At 38.4% G+C, this 19,595-nt stretch overlaps 1 protein-coding gene across 39 annotated transcripts in view; it reads right to left on the bottom strand.

Moving 5' to 3' along the window:
- Positions 1 to 19,595, bottom strand: part of EPB41L2 (erythrocyte membrane protein band 4.1 like 2) — a 232,406-nt gene that overhangs the window by 70,362 nt on the left and 142,449 nt on the right. For all 39 annotated transcript variants that reach the window (XR_005201093.1, XM_037740204.1, XM_017533260.2 and 36 more), the window contains exons 4-5: positions 18,395 to 18,499; positions 2,361 to 2,403 (exon numbers count right to left, since the gene is read on the bottom strand). Coding sequence is in view for 38 of the 39 variants with exons in the window: in XM_037740204.1 (XP_037596132.1) it covers positions 2,361 to 2,403; positions 18,395 to 18,499 (148 nt within the window). In the remaining variant the exon portion in view is untranslated. The remainder of the gene's footprint in view (positions 1 to 2,360; positions 2,404 to 18,394; positions 18,500 to 19,595) is intronic.

The following is a 19,595-nucleotide window of genomic DNA, read 5'->3' as shown; positions in this document are numbered from 1 at the left end:
AAAAAAAAAAAAAAAAAGGTACATATTTATAGTATACAATATGATGTTTTATAATAAGTATATATTGTCGAATGGCTAAATTAAGCTAATTAACATATGCATTACTCTTTACATACTATTTTCTTGGCAAGAGCACTTAAAGTCTACTTCCTTCGCAGTTTTCAAGTTAAACTTTTTAAATTTAATTACACATTATCATCATCATAATTTTTACCTTGCTATTTATAAACAATCTTCTAGCTACAGATTGTTTAAGGCCAATTTTAAACAAGAACCATTAAGTTATAGGTTGTCATAGGTAACTCAAAAAAGATGAATATTTATCTTTGCTAACTGCCTATAAGCTGAAAAATGAAAATAAAATCATAGCAGAGACCAGGGATAGAACAGGCAGGTTTTTTTGTCCATTTTCATACAGAAAGAAAAGAGGTAGATACAACTGCTAAAGCTTCATTTCCTCAGCCTACTCTCATGATGGCTACAGTACATGATTCCATTTAAAGAACTGGTTCCAATAGTTTTTAAAAGTCGAATCTTACTGTTATTCATCTTGCCAAACCACAAGGATAGAAGTTCTGAAATAAGTTTTTAAAACTTCACAGATTATCAAAACATAAGAACGTATTTGTAATCAGCAAGAGATTTGGCCTCCAAAAGTTAGGAAATCTCCATGACTCTGAAAAGAGTGGCATACACACAAAAAAATAATCAAACAAGATCCCAAACAAAACCACAGGAAACAACTCAATGGAACATCAATCATATTTCAGAGGTTGCCCTGTTCTCTCTCTGCATGGGTCACCTGGCAGGTCGGATTTCACAGTGCAAGAACTAAGCATGCGTAACCTTTCTGAATGCATGCACTTTGCAAAGTAACAACTGCAGAAGGGACAAAGGAAAAAGTCCAAAACTCTGGTACAGTTTCTTCCATAATGCAAGCATAATGTATCTGGTGTCTACTTATTCCTCTTCTTTTTCTCCCTTTCCCATCATGAAGCAACCATAAATGGATGAAACACCAAGAAAATAAATACAAGAGAATGCAGGAAACTCAGGAATAATAATCAAAGGAGAGAGTGACCAACTATGCTACCTGCCTGGAACTGGTTCCAACTTTGGCACTTCAAGTCTCATATCCCGAGAAGCCCCTCAGCCCTGGGCAAATCAGGAGGTTCGTCACTCTAATTAAAGGCATTTTAAAAAAGGAAAAGAAAGGTAAGTCTACAGGGAGAGGAAATGGGAAAAATAAGGTATATGCTCAGAATAAAAAAAGGGAGTAGGAAAGCAAAGAAATGAAAGGAAGACTACCAAAAAGTTAAATAATCCAAGAGCAAAAGAAAGAAATGAAGAAAACCAATGTGGAGAACCTAAAGTAGGAGTTAGATGGTAGATGAAAAGGGCAGAAAGGAAAGTACAGATTTGTTGCAGTTTGACCTTGGGAATAATAAGTAGAGAAATGAAATCAACAGTACAAAGGGCATCTTGCAGGCTGGCACCTGGAGAAGTGGTTTAACTCTGAGGTCCACCGTCAAGGAAGGCGGTTAGGAATTTACCAGCCTTCAGATTTTATTCTCCAGACCGAAAATTCCAACTACCTGTAACTGCCTACCTTCTCTACTTCAGTCATTCACAGACCCTGAAGTCAATTAAGTATCCAGATCCGCTAACAGAGGTTTCTCTTGGTTGATCATGTTTCTTGGCACAGATACCAAAAAACCAGCCACAGGCAACACAACCTGCAGAGGCAGAACCTAGAGAGGGAACTGAAGCCAGTTAGAGTGGGACCCTTGAGGTGGTTTTGGGATTCTACAACAAGAACAAATGGGGAAAGGAACGATGAGGCCTAACTACAAGCCTTGATTGTAGAGCCAATGGGCAGAGATGCCAGTGACCTCAGAGAACTGAAAAGATTGTTCCCCAGTCCTCACTCCAGTACAACCAGGAACAGTGTCTCTATATGTCTCTGTGGCCAAAGATGTGCATATTGAACTGATTGTACACTTTCAAAATGAAGCAGGCAAAGCAGCAGTATCAGGTCTCAGTGGGGTAAAATTTACATCAAGAGTAAAATTTACAGAAAAGTAGCTTCTCTTTCATTTCCCTCTAAAAAAGGTCATATATTACTTCATAGGAAAATTTGAGTGAGTATTCAGGAATGTGAGTCTAGAACCTTCGCAAAAGTAGAAGCCCCTGAGCCATGTACAAAACAGTCACAATTCCACAAAAATATTATTAGTACTATTAACTTCTAAGACAGCATAAATGCGCAATAGAATTGACCATTCTGTCACTGACCATTTATCTCACAAATAGATATCAAGATTACCTTAACTTCAAAGTATGATTATATAAATACTTACTTCTCAGTTGTCTCTTTATTTCTTTTGCAGGATCTAGCCAGTTCTGCATGAGGGAAAAAAATTAACTCATAAGAAATATACTCTAGAGTCTAAAATAGAACAGTTCACAGTTTACATACTTATGCAAGTATAAACACATTTTAACAAAGTCCTATTCAAAGCAACTTTCACCTATTGGCATTCCACTGGGCTAAGTATTGCTTTGTTTTTAAGTATATATGTGTGTAAATGTGTTAAGTGTGTATTATAAATACAATATTCAAACGCTTTTAAGGTGGGTCTCATGGGCCTCATTCTCTTGCATCTAAAATGGTCCAAATGATGAGACATAATATTCAGGTAGTTTTTATTCAATAGCAGAACTGCCAACTAATAGCCCCTGCAGACACTGAAATGGGAGCTCTTCAAGGGCAAAAATGGGTTCTTAATCATGAAGGATAAAGTGTGAAAATGGAAACTGTTGGCTAAAAGTATATATATACCAATCAAACACAATTATCTCAACTCCTAAAGCCAACTACTTCTCTTCCTTAATCTTCCTTTTCCCTCCAACTGTGTAATTATAAGGAGAGGTAAGGTCCGATTGGAGACAATAATTCCCTTCCTGGTCTTAATATAACATCCCTCTTTTTTCTTAACCTCATTCTAAGTTGGAGGTAACAATCACAAGGAATTCCCTTTCACTTTCCTCTCATGTCTGCTCCTTCAGAAAGCTTTAAGAAAAATGCTAGGAAGCTATTAAAATATCTTAAAGCAAAAAAGACCAAATTTAAACCAGTAGGTTTGAACCACCCAAGGACATGAAATTTTTGTTTTTCAAAGCTATCAGCAAAAGATCAATCCAAAAAAACTGAGGTTTTTTTGTTTATATTTTTATATTTACATTTTTCTATCCTCAAGTTATCACTAACATAGTGCATTTTTCGAGAGACAATAAACTAATTCAAATAAATAACTCTACTTAGTTTTATTCATTCTAAGCAGTATCCAAAATAATATAACAGGGGTCCTCAGCCCCATCCCATGGACTGGTACTGATCGTGGCCTGTTAGGAACTGGGCTGCACAGCAGGACATGAACAGCAGCTAAGTGAGCATTACCGCCTGAGCGCTGCCTCGTCTCAGATCACCACTGGCATTAGATTCTCAGAGGAGCACAGATTCTCAGAGTACCCTACTGTGAACTGCACAAGAGAGGGATCCAGGCTGTACGCTCCTTATGAGACTCTTCCAACTAATGCCTGATGATCTGAAGTGGAGCAGTTTCATCCCGAAAGCATTCCCTTACCCCCGCCCCGGTCTGTGGAAAAACTACCTTCCACAAAACCAGTCCCTGGTGCCAAAAAGGTTGGGGACCGCCGTATTGTAACATCTGTACTTACACAGAATTTTATTCAGATATATAAAGCAAACAATTAAAATGCTTAGTACATAGAAAATAACTTGCTGTCTTAATAACATATTAAAATGGTAAAACTGATACTATTAAAAAGTAAAAGAGTAAGATGCTGTGAAAGCAGAGCTGCACGGCCCCCTCGGGTTTCACGACTGTTCATGGCCTGCACTCAGGGCAGCAAGGATCCAAGGTGTGCATGGTTCTGTTCTAACACTGGTTATATTCAAACCTCTCCATAAAGAACTACCAGAGCATGGTCTAGTTTCGTATTACTGGTATCCCAGCTGCATGTACTACTCATGTGAGGGGCAGCAGGCCTCTCTAAGGGGGCCTCCAGTGCCATGTGAGGGAGCAGCTCTAATTCTCCCTTGGGAAAACAGTCTGCCATTCAGTTTGCATGCACTGCAGCTGCTGTCCCACCCAACAGCTGGCTCACAAATGGCCAGCCTTGATGAGTGCACAAGAATGAAAAAACACATCATTCAGCCTCTAGCCCAGACTGGTTGGAGGCTGGGAGAGCGGTGAGAAAGGGGCAAATGGGTGGAATTTCTACCCAAGGAACAACCATAGCAAGAAAAACAGAATCAGATGGTGCCAAATTGAAAAGAAAAGAAAAAAAAAATCCCCAGAACATTAACACAGAGAAAGAAGAGAGTAGAGAAGACAGTGCTGGTCTTAAAGACAGACCCTTCCAAATGCCCTGTTCCATTAAGTGTGAGCATTGGTATAGATCCCAGCACAGAAGAGCAACAAAGGACCCTTCTCTGTTCCAGGAGAGGATGGTGGAAGCTTGCGATCTCAAGGACTAACCCTGTGTCTCAACCACCTGGCACCTTCTATTCTCACCTAAAGCACCGAGCCCTTGTACAAATTACCTAACAGTTTCTGCAGGCCATGGTGAGAGTCAGGAGAGCTCTAAAAACCCAGTAATATGAGTGAAAAGTCAGCCAGCCAAATTTAGACTTCGTGTCATTCTCAGACCACTTTCCACAACACTGCCAGAGAGATTACTGAAGGCTGAAATGGCTTACTTTCAACCCTACCCAACGACTAAGTGGGTGGAATTTACCTGATGTGAACAAATAGCAGCATGATTTCCTCACCTGGTTTTCTCTTTTCTAAACACCTTCACGTTCACACTGTTAAGCTCCATTCTTGCCAAGCGTTAGGCTGTCTTCTCAATGCCTAGCACTACAGCTTTGCAAGGGGTGGAAGAGACCGAATTATTCATATCTTCCAGGGTTCTTGGCAGTTTTAGGCAACCAGTAAGTACTAAATATCTGCTGACTGATAACTGCCCATTGCTTGCCTCCTTTCTCTCCATGCTGTGATCATCTTAAATGATCACAAGTTATATTATTTTTAGTACAATTATTTTTACTTGAATAAGTATCTCTAATGAGTACTTAAATGGTAGGTGGGATATAGCATCATAAATTCCTAAGTAAAAAAAACAAAAAATGACTTAAAAGAAATACAAATTAATGATCTACATTATGAGTTACAAAGAAATAGTAAACCAAACTTGTAAATACAGTAAACAATAAAAATAATAAAATAAAAATAAAAGTAAATAATAAAAATAACCAAATTCTTGGTTTGGCGCTTAAGGAGGAGGGCTGGCTGGACCAAGAAGCAGACGCAAAAAGGTGGAAAATGCCATCAGACAATGAGAAAAATGTATGGGGGTGCATGAGCACAACACACAACACCCCACTCACCCCATGATATGTTACAGTATTCACTACCAGGTTTTAGACAAAGATTCGGCTACTATGGCCACATATATAAACTTTGGATTCAGAAATACATGCTGTCAAATTCTGGTTTTGCATTAACTCTGTAACTTAGGCACATTTTTTGGCTTCAAGCCTCAATTTCCTCAAACAAAAAACGGAGATCACAACATCTACCTCATAGGGTAGTTGTTTTCGAACGATATTTATTCCTAAAGAATAAATATGCATGCAAGTACTTTCCCCAGTACCTCAACATTAGCAGGTCACTATCTGCAATAATAAAACTAAATTATCATCTTTTAGTATATATCTCTTCTTCACATAATTTTATATTTCCATAGGTGGTGTGTTACATATATTAAAGAATTTAATCTCTATATAAATATTTCTGCCCACAAAAAGTTAATAAATCAGACTTTGGGTTCACAAAATAGGGTTACGATATTCATACGAGAGATGAAATGAAAACCAAACCCCTTTTCCTCAGAGAAAATGTCTCATGTCAGCCCTTTCTATATAAAGCTGCCTTAGTGTAGAAAACATTCTTCTTGGAAATGAAGACATCAATAACATGATCCCTTCTCATGAAAACAGTCACAGGTATGTCTAGTCTAAGTGCTTCCACGTACATGTTAAAGTACTATCCGGCTAAGCTTTTCTACATTTTGGCTGATGGTAAAAACCCACCTGGCAAATTTTTTAAAAGAGATTTGTCCCTGGACCACTCCTGGGAACATCCTAAAACATTCTCCAGGGAAAGGACCCAGGAAAGTGACAGCTTCAGGCAATTCAAGATCAGGCAAGACAGGGATTTTCTCAGTGTTTCCTGAATCTTAAGATATAAGCAACTATGCAAAACTCGAAAACTGAAACCTTTATCAGGTTTCAAAAAATTTATCTTGGTTTATTAAAAAATAAATAAAAGAAGTATTTTGCAAACTACCTAAGGGGCGGAACAGTCACTTACTCAATTCAGTATCCTCATCACTTTCCCCGCTCTACTCCCACTCCAAACCCAAAACATGAACGCAGTAAATATTTATCTCCTGAATGACCAACTGGTAAAATAAGGCACTAATAATAAAAGTTACAAGGAATCCTAAAACAGGCTTCCATCATAAGTAAACTAAAAATAAAATGAGACCTTAGAATATCGAGTATCATTAAATCACCTTCAAACATGAAATCGGGAGATAATAAACTCAAGTTTGGGGAAAAAATGTCACATGTTTATTTTCACTAACTTCTAACTGAAACTTAGCATCACTGTCAATTAGGAACATAGCAGAAAAAAAACCTGGTTAATAATATCAGCAGCACCTCCTTGTCACCAGCAGAAACAAAAAACATTTCCATATCACATTGTAGTAGCTGCAGATCTTAAAATACAATTTATTGCTGGGTGTGGTGGCTCATGTCTGTAATCCCAGCACTTTGGGAGGCTTAGGCAGGTGGATCACGAGGTCAAGAGATTGAGACCATCCTTGTCAACACAGCGAAATCCTGTCTCTACTAAAAATTAAAAAAAAAAAAAAAAAAATAGCTGGGCGTGGTGGCACACGCCTGTAGTTCTAGCTACTCAGGAGGCTGAGGCAGAAGAATCACTTCAACCTGGGAGGTGGAGGTTTCAGTGAGCCAAGATTGCACCACTACACTACAGTCTGGCAAGAGACCACGGCTCTGTCTCAAAAAAAAAAAAAAAAAATATATATATATATATATATATATATATATAATTTATGCTAGGCAATATTTTGAAATCACAGTGGCTATTAGACTAGACATTGAAGATTAACATAGAAATAAAAACACATACTAATATGGTTTGACTCTGTGTCCCCACCCAAATCTCATCTTGTAGCTCCCATAATTTCCATGTGTTGTGGAAGGGGCCTGGTGGGAGGTTATTGAATGATGGGGGTGGGCCTTTCCATCCCGTTTTCATGATGGTGAATGGGTCTCATGAGATCTGATGGTTTTAAAAATGGGAGTTTCTCTGCAAAAGCCCTCTCTCTGCCTGCTGCCATCCACATAAGATGTGACTTGCTCCTCCTTGCCTTCCACCATGATTGTGAGGCCTCCCCAGCCATGTGGAACTGTTAAATCCAATAAACCTTTCTTTTTTCAATTGGCCAGCCTCAGGTATGACTTTATCAGCAGTGTAAAAATGAACTAATACGCATACCTATTATTTGTCTCAAATTTTAGATTACTATTTATATACACTAAAGAATTTAATCTCTACATGAATATCTCTGCCCACAAAAAGTTAATAAATCAGACTTCAGGTTTACAAAATAGGGTCACTATATTCATGTTACTTAGTTATTGGCTTTCATTGTAGCCCTGTATACTTTATTATAGTTATACATAGAAAACACTGTTCTGAGGAGCAGCCTGTAGAATTCATCAGACTACCAAAGGAATCCATGGCACAAAAAGAGGTGGGATTTTTTTTTTCCTCCCTTAAAAGGTTACAGAAATTTTTTTTAACTAAGCAGCACAGCGAATAACTGTACTTATATGTACTTTACACTAAAGTCTTTCTGTTAATTAGAGAAGCTCCTTAATCTTACTCTTTATCTGCCACAAATCTGAGCATGAAAGTGTCTTCCAACATTTCCCCTATAACATTTTCAATACAGATTCCCAGAAAAAGTGTTGAAGATGATTCTCAATTACGCTCTAGTGACAGAAACATCTAGGGGAAAAAAGCTTAATTATGAATCATGATACTATATTTATATTCATAGAATACAGTGTTGGAAAGAACCTCAGAGAATATATGGTCCAAATGTCCATATTTGGGAAATGGTCTAACTCTCTTGCCTCAGTGGCTATGAATATTTTAACACTTCTGGGACCACGAACACATGGGATCACTAGGACTCCTCTACTCCCATGGCTTTCATGACATTTCAAATTCCTATAATGCTCTGCTACATCAAAATAGTTTATCCCTTCATCAGTGCTTCTCAAACTTTAAAGGGGCATATGAATCACCTGAATATCTAGTCAAAATAAAGACTATTTGAGCAGGTCTAGGGTGAGCACTAGAATTCCTCATTTCTAAGAAGCTTCGGCATGGTACCAGCACTGCTGGTACTTGAACCACTCTTCAAGTAAAATAGCGCTGGAGTTCTTTTTATGTAGAAATTCCTCTCTTTTCCTGAAAGCTAAATATAGAGAGACATTTTTCAAGTCCTACTGGCTTGTCAGTCTTCACTGAGTAAACCTAATTGTTGACAGCTTCCTGCAGAAAGCCCTGGCAGGGCAGTTTCCACATTCCCTATGTAAGTGATCTTTTGAACTCCTCCCCATCACAATAGCTGCACCAAAGAATGCCAGGTCTTTTGACTCTACTTGCTAATCACTTTCACCTGACACAGATACACAACCACAGTCATCAACCTGCAGCATCCTATTAGTAGTCTGGGTGTGCGGTTGCACAGGGCAGGGTCCCGACCATGCTTGATCTGATAACAACCCAAAATACAGTCACAAAATCCATCTTCTAGTTCTGACAAAGAGTCTTTTCTTGACCAAACTTTAGTCAGGTGCTTCTGAATCCTCTTCCCAATTAGGCTTCAACTTTTGGACATCTGTATCCATCTACACAAAATCCAACTTTAGCAAGAATCCTGTTAGTAAGTTGGTTTAGTGAGAATCCCCCACCCTTGATAACTAATCACCCTGGATTTCTGAGGGGGTTCCTCATCCTCCACTATCCCCCAAGTGATGTCAGATCACTGTCGTCTGCCTTCAGCAGGAATCCTGTTAGCTTGGTTTAGCCAGAATTCCCCTAAGTGCCCCCTGATGCTTCCTCTTAGTAGTTTTCCAGCTACAGACACCCCCTCCCTGCTCCTTGACTATAAATTCCCACTTTCCCTTGTATCTGGAATTGAGTCCAATCTCTCTTGCTTACTGCAAAACCCCATTGCAAAGGTCCTTATACTTATTGCAACAGTCCTGAATAAAATCTGCTTTACTGTTTTAACAGCGTTAGAATAGGTTTTTCTTTAACAGTTCCTTCCCCCAACCCCTACAAAAAAAAAATCTATGTCACTCATTTAATTCCCCTTTAAGTTAGACCCTAAGATCCCAGAGTTAGAAGTTTCTTCAAATGGCTCGCCATGCCTCCCTCATTTGCTTTAGGTGATCTCTAATTTGGCCAGGTAAGAGAAATTAGCAAATTCAATCCATTTCACAGTGTATTACTAAATGTTAAAAGTTAAAAATAGTTTTGTCTAGAATCTGCATTTTCTCACAGAAATTTATAGCACTGAAACAGATCCCTTTAATATACCTTTGCCTAAATTGGGTTTAAAAGAACTCTACCGCAATGCTGGTGTTAGGAGAAAAGTTACAGGCACTGTATGACAGTGAAACATTCACTACACATCTGGGAGAATGCGGGATTATAAAGTTTAACTGGATTGGATGTAGGACTTTATTAAAGAATAGTTTATATATGCAAACAGTTTAATATTTGAGTTTTTACTACTAGTTTCTGGAAGGAAATGGTCTGACTCTTAGATGACTGCTTCAATTAATTTTCATAAAGTTAGCAGTGGATATCAACTACATTTCTAACAAGCTCCTTTTTCAATATAGCTTGCAGCCAAATTACATTATAATGTCATTTTGGGCCAAATGCCAAACTATTAACATCAAAAATTCGAGACAGTATTTTTCCCTTTAAAGAGAGTCCAAAACCTTTAATGATGGTTTTGTTTAGACTTGAATACAGGAACTATATGGACTTGGAATTCCATATTGAATAACATGTTTCTTGATTCCACATATTTTTTACAACATTTTCCATAGTAAAGTTTATATAAGCACTCTCAATAGACATTAAAAAGCTTTAACACTAACCATGATAGATTTTCATACTCAGAATGAACTAAAAAGGCTTTCATCTCAGTGTCTCAACTATGAGAGATATAGTACTGTTAAAACCAAAAGAATGTGTAAATTTTCTCTCCATGAAAAATTTTTATACAAACAATCATGGTTTTCATTCACCTTCACTGTATAATGGGTTGAAGTAAGTGTCAAAATTTCCCGTAAGTACAGGTAATGTTCAGCATGAAAAAGCAAGATGCTTATATCATTATATTCTGTTGTTAAAATTGCATGGGTTTTAAACAAAGCAGGACTGACTGAGCTGAGCTAGTATAATAGTAATAAATTTCTTTGGCAAAAAAATAGGATACCATACAAATCTATTTTGGAAAAATAAGAGTTGTTTTGCCTAGATGTTTTGAGGACTGGATTTTGTCTACATAAGCAGGTAGAAATTTTTTTAAATTGCACAAAACAAAATTATTAATATATAATCATGATAGATTATATATTAATAATTAAATATATTGCTAATTATAATTAAATATTCACTCCTGAAAAGTGAATGTTTCAGAAAGGAGACCTCATTCTTTAGTTCCCAAAGTTTTTGAGTTAAAGCCTATATACATAGCATGTATATAATTTTATAGGTTCATCTTACCTTTCATAAGAGAAACTACCATGTACAATAAGGAATTATGAATTCCTTATTTAGCATTAGCATCTTTTTATCAATGAAAATGCTACAGTAGATCCAACCAAATGTACCTTTATCTTAGAATTTTCTTCCTTAATGATCTTAAACTCTCCTTGACTTCAGCTATCCCCTTCCACGGCCACACCCCGGGTCTTGTCATTATCACTTGGCTCTTCATCTCCTTCGGCTTCAACAGCCCATTCTCAGATGCAATCACTTCCACCTCTCCTAATTTTCTACCCATTTGTCCCCACTGTATCTGCTCTCCAACATCTTTGAACATTCATCCTTTGCCCCAGCCATGTTCTCCCAGTTCATCGGCCTATTACAGTTTTAGCAATTTTCCTTCCCGAGACCCTGTGAATAATCAACTTAATGACATCTCATCAGCAACTCCAGACTTCACAATCCTTTGTCCTCCTCCTATTGCCTCCATGAACACAGTTAACTGAGAACCTTGCTAATAATCCATTTCTCAACTATGATACTCACGTTGCTGATGGCAATTAAAGAAAAACGCACACAAATATATTCTGCTCCCATCACAATTTTATGGACCCCCTTCCCCAAAATCTCAGCAGAACTGTTAACTGCAATCCACATACTAATTCTTGGTTGGCTGCCTCTCCTGTCCCACTGCTACCCTAGTCGCTCTTAAGAAAATGTTTTTACCCTCTATTTCACAGAGATTTGAGGCTGCACTTTGCTCAACTAAGATTTTTTTTTAACAACTGTGCCACCTCTTATTCTGTTTCTTGCAGACTCAGGATGACATCACCTCTTTATTCAAGGCTAATCCTCTTCATGACTTTCATCATCACAGTCACTCTCCTCTCTCTTCAACAATAAACTTTTCTTGGGCTTTCTCATAGCTAAACTCAAAGTGATTTCCATCAAAGTAAATCTGCCAACCCCAAAACTCTTAGTAAACTCTCTCCGCTGTGCAATATGATAGCCACTGGTCACATGAGGCTATTTGAATTTAAATTAGTTACAGCAAATAAAATTTAAGTTGATTTCCTCAGACACACTAACCATCTTTCAAGTGATCAACAGCCAATGGCTGCCATGCTGGACAGTGCAGGTATCGAACATTTCCATCATCATGGAAACTTGTATCGGGGACACTGCAGGTCTATATTCTGTAGTATCATTCTCCCATCTGTACTTTTCTCCACAGCCAAGCACTTCTTTAAACAATAGTTTACACTCGCTCTCAAATTTCCTTTTTTTTTAAAAGACAGAGTCTTGCTCTGTTGCCTAGAGTGCAGTGGTGCAATCACAGCACATTGCTACCTCGGCCTACTTGGCTCAAGTGATCCTCCCACCTCAACACCCCTCTCCCTTCCTCCAAGTAGTTGGGACTAAAGGTATGTACCACTATGCCTGGCTAATTTTTTAATTTTTTTGTAGAGACAAAGTCTCAGTATGTTACCTAGGCTGGTCTCAAACTCCTGGGATCAAGTGATCCTCCTGCCTGGGCCTCCTAAAGTGCTGGAATTATAAGTGTGAGCCACCACACCCAGCTTCTCAAATTCTTTACTGTTAATGTTCTTCATCCTTCACCTACTCCCTGTTCACCAATCACCTAGCCAACAGCTTACAAACATGTCCAAGTTGGCAAAATAGAAATTAAATTCCATCTCCGCTCCCTAGTATACCTCAAACAGCTGCTCCTCCTCCAAAGTCCCTTTGTAAAAGTCTCCATCAAGCTCCCCAGCTACCCAACCCTGAAACCCAGGATTTTTCCCCAATTCTTCCCCCACCCACCTGCTGCCATAGCTCAGAGATGACAGTTACAAAGTCCTGTGGATATTACCTATGCAGAATTTTTATTCTTTTCTCTTCAGTCCTGGTACCACTGCCCTAGTTTTTATCATCTCTGGACTGGACTACTGTAACCGTCTCCTGACCTTCCTGCCTCTGGTCTCAATCCCCTATAATCTCGCCTCACACAATGAACAGGTTCTTTCTGATGCCCAAATCTGACCATGCTACCTCCTACTTAAAATCTAGATTCCTCAGCATGAGATACAAGATCCAAAGAATGATCTTTGCTTATTTTTCCAGCTGCTTTCCCATAAACTCCATTAGCACTCCCCACAAAGTCACCCCAAATTAACCCATGATCTAAGTTAAAACAGTGTGCTCATGAGAAAACACAGCTGCAACACCAGTCCCTACCTCCCCCTGCCAACTTGCCTACCCCTCACAAGTGTTTCCTTTCTGGAGAGGCTGTAACTGCCACATCCTCCAGCCCTTCAGACAACTTGAAACTCCACGCCCACATCATGATAATTCATGCTGGAACGATTACTTTTCTTCTGTGCAGAATGTCCCTTCCTTGTCCACATCCAGAATACTGGCCATAATTCTCAATAGCTATAATTGAATTTCAACACTAAACCGCTCATATGATTTCCAAAATTTATAGATCTGCTTTAATATAACAATATAAAATATTCATACCACAGGCCCTTGTCAGGTAGTAAAGCTTGAAAGTGTCATCTATATGGTCCCTAATAAATGTCCAGCTGGTATTTAGGACAGGGTATATTAACCTCTATTGAATTGAATTGAATTAGATTACTGGAAAGCTATATACCTGAAAATATTAGCCTGACCAAAGATTAATCTGTTTTCTGGCCCAACATATCTGAGGAATAGGACATATCCCTGCTCAGCCTATAAAATCCTTCAACATCCTACATGTAAATTAAATACTAATGGCACTATGTTTTAACTGGAAAGGGAGGAATTACGGCATACCCAATGAACGTGCATTGCTATGTGTGTGCGCATGCGCACATGTGTGTTTAGAAACAATGGAGGTAGGAGAGAGATAAATAGGATTCCTAATTGAAAATCCATCCCCCAGGTGATTCTAACACAAAGGAAGAAGTCTCTTTTGAGCAGCACTGGCACGGACCTTCACAGAATCACCAACAATAAGTTAGTTCATGCCCTTAAATTTATTGACAATATAATAGAAACATCACCTGTGAAACTCATCCTAGGAACTCAGCTCACAATGTCCTTCAACATTCCATGTGTAAATTCTTGCAAGGTGACTTTCAGAATTTGAGAACATGAAAAATTCCTCTGAGGCAAGTTGGTATTCTTCTACTTTCCAGTTATGATAGCTATAAAAAAAACTGTGCCCATTTTTACCTTGACTGACAGAAAGTTTACAACTGTTGCATTTTCCCTAAAATCTAAAATTTATTTTTTTCTTCTGAGTTTTTTGCCTGAATTTGAATCTTATCACCAACATTATTGGCTAGGTGACCTTGGGTGACTTCTTTAACTTCTCTATGCCTCAAATTTCTGCATCTAAAATTGTGGTTAATAATAATCGTCTATTAATAATAATAAGAATAATCCTCTTAGGATTATTCTGGGAACTATATGAGACAACACAGGTAAGATGCTTAGAATTGTGCCTGCTGCCTAGAGAGAATACCAGAATGATCCAGAGTGATCAGCTGTTAGCCATTTCTGCTTTATTTGGAATATTTTTATGGTAAAAGCCACCTCTGATTCTTTTAAAAACAGGTAAGTTACAAAGGACTACACCTGGTTACAAGCCTCCACATAAATATGATATTCATGTCAGGAAATAAAGCTACCCCATGCACCCTGCACTGCTAAGACAGATTATATCTAGAGTGGGGTATTTGTTCCATGCAGGCTGCCATTCTTTAAGCCACATCCAAAACTAAATTCACTTATTTACTTGTTCTTTCCATAAGTTATTGAACCTAAAACTCGGTATATCAGAAACTACACTCAGATATCCCCTACCAACCCCCAACAGAGTCCTCCTTCCCTTCTTACTGAACACCTCCAACCATCCAGTAACCCAGGCCTTAATTCTTGGTATCTGTCATCCTTCATGCTCATTCATTCATCAGATTAAGTCAGCCTCCTTTCTCACTCTCTCTTAAATCACTGGCTTTTCTACTTCCACTGCTACAACCTTACTCAAGGCTACTTTTGTGCTTTGGGTGCACAGCCCTACTCAAGTCCCCTCTCATCCCATTCCCACCATCAACGAAAGTGACCTTTTTAAAGACAAAACTGGTCATCTACATCCTTGCTTCAGCCTATCAACAGTTTGCCATTTTTCTTAGCAAAAAGGAAATGTCCCAAGCCTTAACATGTAGCCTTAAACGGCCCTGCATGATCTGAGCCTCATTAACACCCACCCTTTCCCCTAGCCTGATCTCATCCTTCCCTTACTAACCCACACCAGGCTTCTTTCCAGTTTTTAAGCAGACAGCTGCTCCAGTCTCAGGGCCTCGTGTATGTGCTTCCCATGTCCCATCGCCCAGCCAAAGTCCACTCACACATGAGATTTCTGCTTATGCATCACTTCCTGCTAAGCAGGGTCTTCCTGTTAGCATCCTGACCTTTTCCTGCAGAGTAGCAGTCAAAATTCAGTAACTGCAGAATTAGCTTTTCCACTCTGCCTCCTCAACTAAAACATAAGCAGGGACATCCCTGAGGGCAGGGTCTCGGTTCTCACTGTTTATGGTTACAACCTCAGCAGCGAGCATACTGGTTTTTACACAGCCAGTGGGGTTACTTTTAATTGTGGTAAAAGGCACGTAACATAAAACTTGCCATTGTAACCATTTATTAATGTATAGTTCAGTAATGTAATCACTATTTTCATTGTACAACAGATTTCTAAAACTTTCACATCTTGCAAAACTGAAACTCTACCTATTAAACAACAATTCCCTGACTCCCCCTCTGCCAGCCCCTAGCAACCACCATTCTACTCTCTGTTTCTATGAGTCTGCTTCATATAAGTGGAATCCTACGGTGCTTGTCTTTTAGTGACTGCCTTAACTCACTTAACATAGTGTCCTCTAGGTTAATCCATGATATAACATGCAACAGGATTTCCTTCTTTCTCAATGCTGAGTATGTATTGATAGGTACATACATATTCCATTGTATGTATGTACCACATTTTCTTTATTCACCCATTAATGGACATTTAGGTTGCTTCTATCTCTTGGCTGTTGTGACTAACGCTGCAGTGAACACGGGTATCTAAATATCTCTTCAAGATCTTGCTTTCAATTATTTTGTATATATACTCAGAAGTGGGACTGCTAGATCATGTAGTAGTCCTATTTTGCTGTTGTTGTTAAGATGGAGTTTCACTCTTGTTTCCCATGCTGGAATGGAATGGCACGATATCTGCTCACTGCAACCTCTGCCTCCCAGGTTCAAGCAATTTTCCTGCCTCAGCCTCCAAAGTAGCTGGGACTACAGGTGCACACCACCATGTCCAGCTAATTTTTGTAGTAGAAACAGGGTTTCACTACGTCATCCAGGCTGATCTTAAACTCCTGACCTCGTGATCCACCTGCCTTGGACTCCCAAAGTGCTGGGATTACAGGCGTGAGCCACTCTGTGCCTGGCCAGTAGTTCTAGTTTTAACCTTCTGTGGAAGCTCCACAGTGTTTTCCAGAGTGGTTGTATCAGTTTACCTTCTTACCCACAGTACACATCATCTCCAGTCTCTCCACATCCTTGCCAACACTTGCTATTTTCTATTTTCATGAGAGTGGATATCCTTATAGGTGTGAAATGACACACAGGTAATAACTAGCAGTTAATGTCTACATATACAGAGGCTGCACAGATAAGTTAAGGCATAGCTTCTACTATCAAGGAATTCACACAATAATAGAGAGAAAGAGTAACACACAAACAAGGTGTGTACTAAATGTACAGACAACAGAGAGAGAACTGTCAATTCCCGCATCCAGTAGGCAGTTAAGAATATGAGTCTGAGATTCAGTGAAAGCTATGAAGTGGACACATAAATTGAGAGTTGTCAAAATAAAAAAATAGTATATCTTACCATCTAAATAAATACTACTCTTTCTTATGCAAAACTGGTATTCCAAAAATACCAAATTTCTTTTTTTTTTTTTTCTTTCTTTTTTGAGATGGAGTCTTGCTCTGTCGCCCAGGCTGGAGTGCAATGGCGCGATCTCAGCTCACCGCAACCTCTGCCTCCGGGTTCAAGCGATTCTCCTGCCTCAGCCTCTCGAGTAGCTGGGACTACAGGCGTATGCCACCACGCCCAGCTAAATTTTGTAATTTTAGTTGAAACAGGGTTTTACTACCTTGGTCTGGCTGGTCTTGAGCTCCTGATCTCAAGTGATCCACCTCCCTTGGCCTCCCAAGTGCTGGGATTACAGGCATGAGCCACCACGCCCAGCCCAGATTTCTTAATGTAGTATATCCTATGTCTACTAAGATAACATGTTATCCTATGTATTGTATAACATACTGAAGTGTCCCTCTGCTTTACAAAGATTATATTATATGCTCCTATGAATCTAACAGTATGTAATCTCAAAAAAAGTAGTTAGTCCTAACAAAATTCCCACCACTTCCTTTTTTGCAGCTTTTAGGACCAACAGAAGAGCACATAATTGGAAACAATATCAAGACCACCTTATAATTTATAGTCTAAAAAACACCTAGTTTATTTAGTCAAATGTGCTATTACATCTGAGAACAGTACTCTAAACAGAGTTCTATTAAGAATACTGGCGTACTACTCAGCAGGCAGCCATGCAATTTAATTGTCTTTAGTCTAAACATGGAATTAAACCACAAATTAGATACCAAGTATTTAAAGCAAAGCAAGTAGAGAAAACTTAACGTATATATAATTATCACCCTTACTATCCTCTATTTCATTAGTAGGACGTGTAAATACAAACAATGATAGCAACATAGGCAAATAAAATTCACACTTCTGTCCTTCTATTGATTGCTCTGTTCTACTGACTGTAATTTGAATGTCAGATAATGGAGAGTAGCCCCTTTCACTGTGAGCAAGTGTTCTTGGTATCCTCAGACAGAATCGTTCCAATAAGCTACTGTCCCTGCTTTTCAGGTATGCCTTAATACCTAGCATACAGGTGACTGCACAATATGAGCTGATGTGATCAGCTTCTTTACTTACCTGGTAGCAAAAGGCCGGATTGAGTGACTGAGAGCCAAAAGTGATTGAAATGATACCATTTAGTCTGTGTTATCCTTACGCCAGAACATCAATTTTCCACTGATGACATTCTATTCTGTCTGCTCATGTTGTAAGTGCAAGGCACATGCACACATGCACACACACATGCCAAAAAGCTACAGGTGGTTTCTCTCTACACAAGATAGTTTTTCAGTATTTACCAGATTTCACAGTGAAGTCATAATAAACACCTAAGTTATTTTATAGCTAAATTTTAAACTGAGATAAACTGTTTAAGAAAAATAAATACAGTATGTTCTAAAAAGATACAAATAAACTTGAAATCACTTACTTTCTGCTCAGGGCTTTCCTGAAACAAAAGTCCAAAGTAGTCCTTCTCCAAGAGATTGAGGTGTTCACACACTCTGTCAAATAACACTTGTCCCTTAGCACGTTTCTGGAGAAAAAATAGTAAGTTTACTTTTCAAGTAGTAAAGATTCCAAGACTGCTATAAATAAAAGACGTCACATCAGATACATGATTTATTATAAATTAACATTAAATATTTGTTTTATCATTTTCTAACAATATAAAAGTGATTAATTTTTTAACTTTAGCCCTCCCACCCTACACACATATACAAAGCATAAAATCTAAAACAAAAGCATAAGCAAGCACCATCTGCTTTATTGCTACTCGATATAAATATAAAAAGGACTAAAAAAGCAAAATGTTAGCTGTTCATTTTCTTATTTTAAAAAAGTTGAAACTGCTTCCCTCAATTCCTCAAGGTGGCTCATATCTATAAAGTATACTACTCCCCAGGAAAATCAGTTAGCTCTAGTATTCAGTATATCCTAACATAATTTATCCTATCAGCACTTAGGTTTAATGTTTTATTTTTGTTCTATGGTATCTGTAGAACAGACTTTTTTTCTCTATACAAGTTATGCTTCTATTTACAATTTTCCTAGAGAATGATACGGTGTTCGCTCCCTAGGATAAATTCTAAAAATACAAGATAATGGAAGTGGGACAAGGAATCAACTGCCTCTAAGGGCTTAACATATTTTTACCTTGAATAGATTTTTCTTTTTAATTTAAGAAGCTGCTATGAACAGAGATGTAGGAGTCTTTGACAGCCAGAGAAGAAAAGCTCATTGTCTAATCAATGGCAAAACATAAGCAGAGTGGGGACTCATTTCCAATTAAGATGCACACCCCTGGAACAACCCATCTGTGAGGTCAGGTCAGACACACGCCTCCTCCCCAGATGCACTGATAAAAGCCACCAATGGATTGCTAGTGAAAAAGAAAAAGCCATCAGACTTTTCCATTCTCAAAATGAATGCCCTCTCACTATTAAAACGCGCACTAGTTCATCCAGTGTGTGAAAATTAATGTTCCCCCTACATATATCTTGAGGAGGAGAATCTGGTACTTTTATTATTATGCCTTTTATGGTAACACTTCTCAAAAGAATAGGATTGCATCAAACTGTAAAGGGAAGAAGGAGAATGCTACACAGATTACATTATTTCAACATAATAAG

This window comes from Cebus imitator, unplaced genomic scaffold, assembly GCF_001604975.1.
Source record: "Cebus imitator isolate Cc_AM_T3 unplaced genomic scaffold, Cebus_imitator-1.0 Scaffold81, whole genome shotgun sequence".
NCBI classification, from domain to species: Eukaryota; Metazoa; Chordata; class Mammalia; order Primates; family Cebidae; genus Cebus; species Cebus imitator.
Note: the sequence above shows the minus strand (reverse complement) of the source record. Positions and strands in the feature narration are given on the sequence as shown.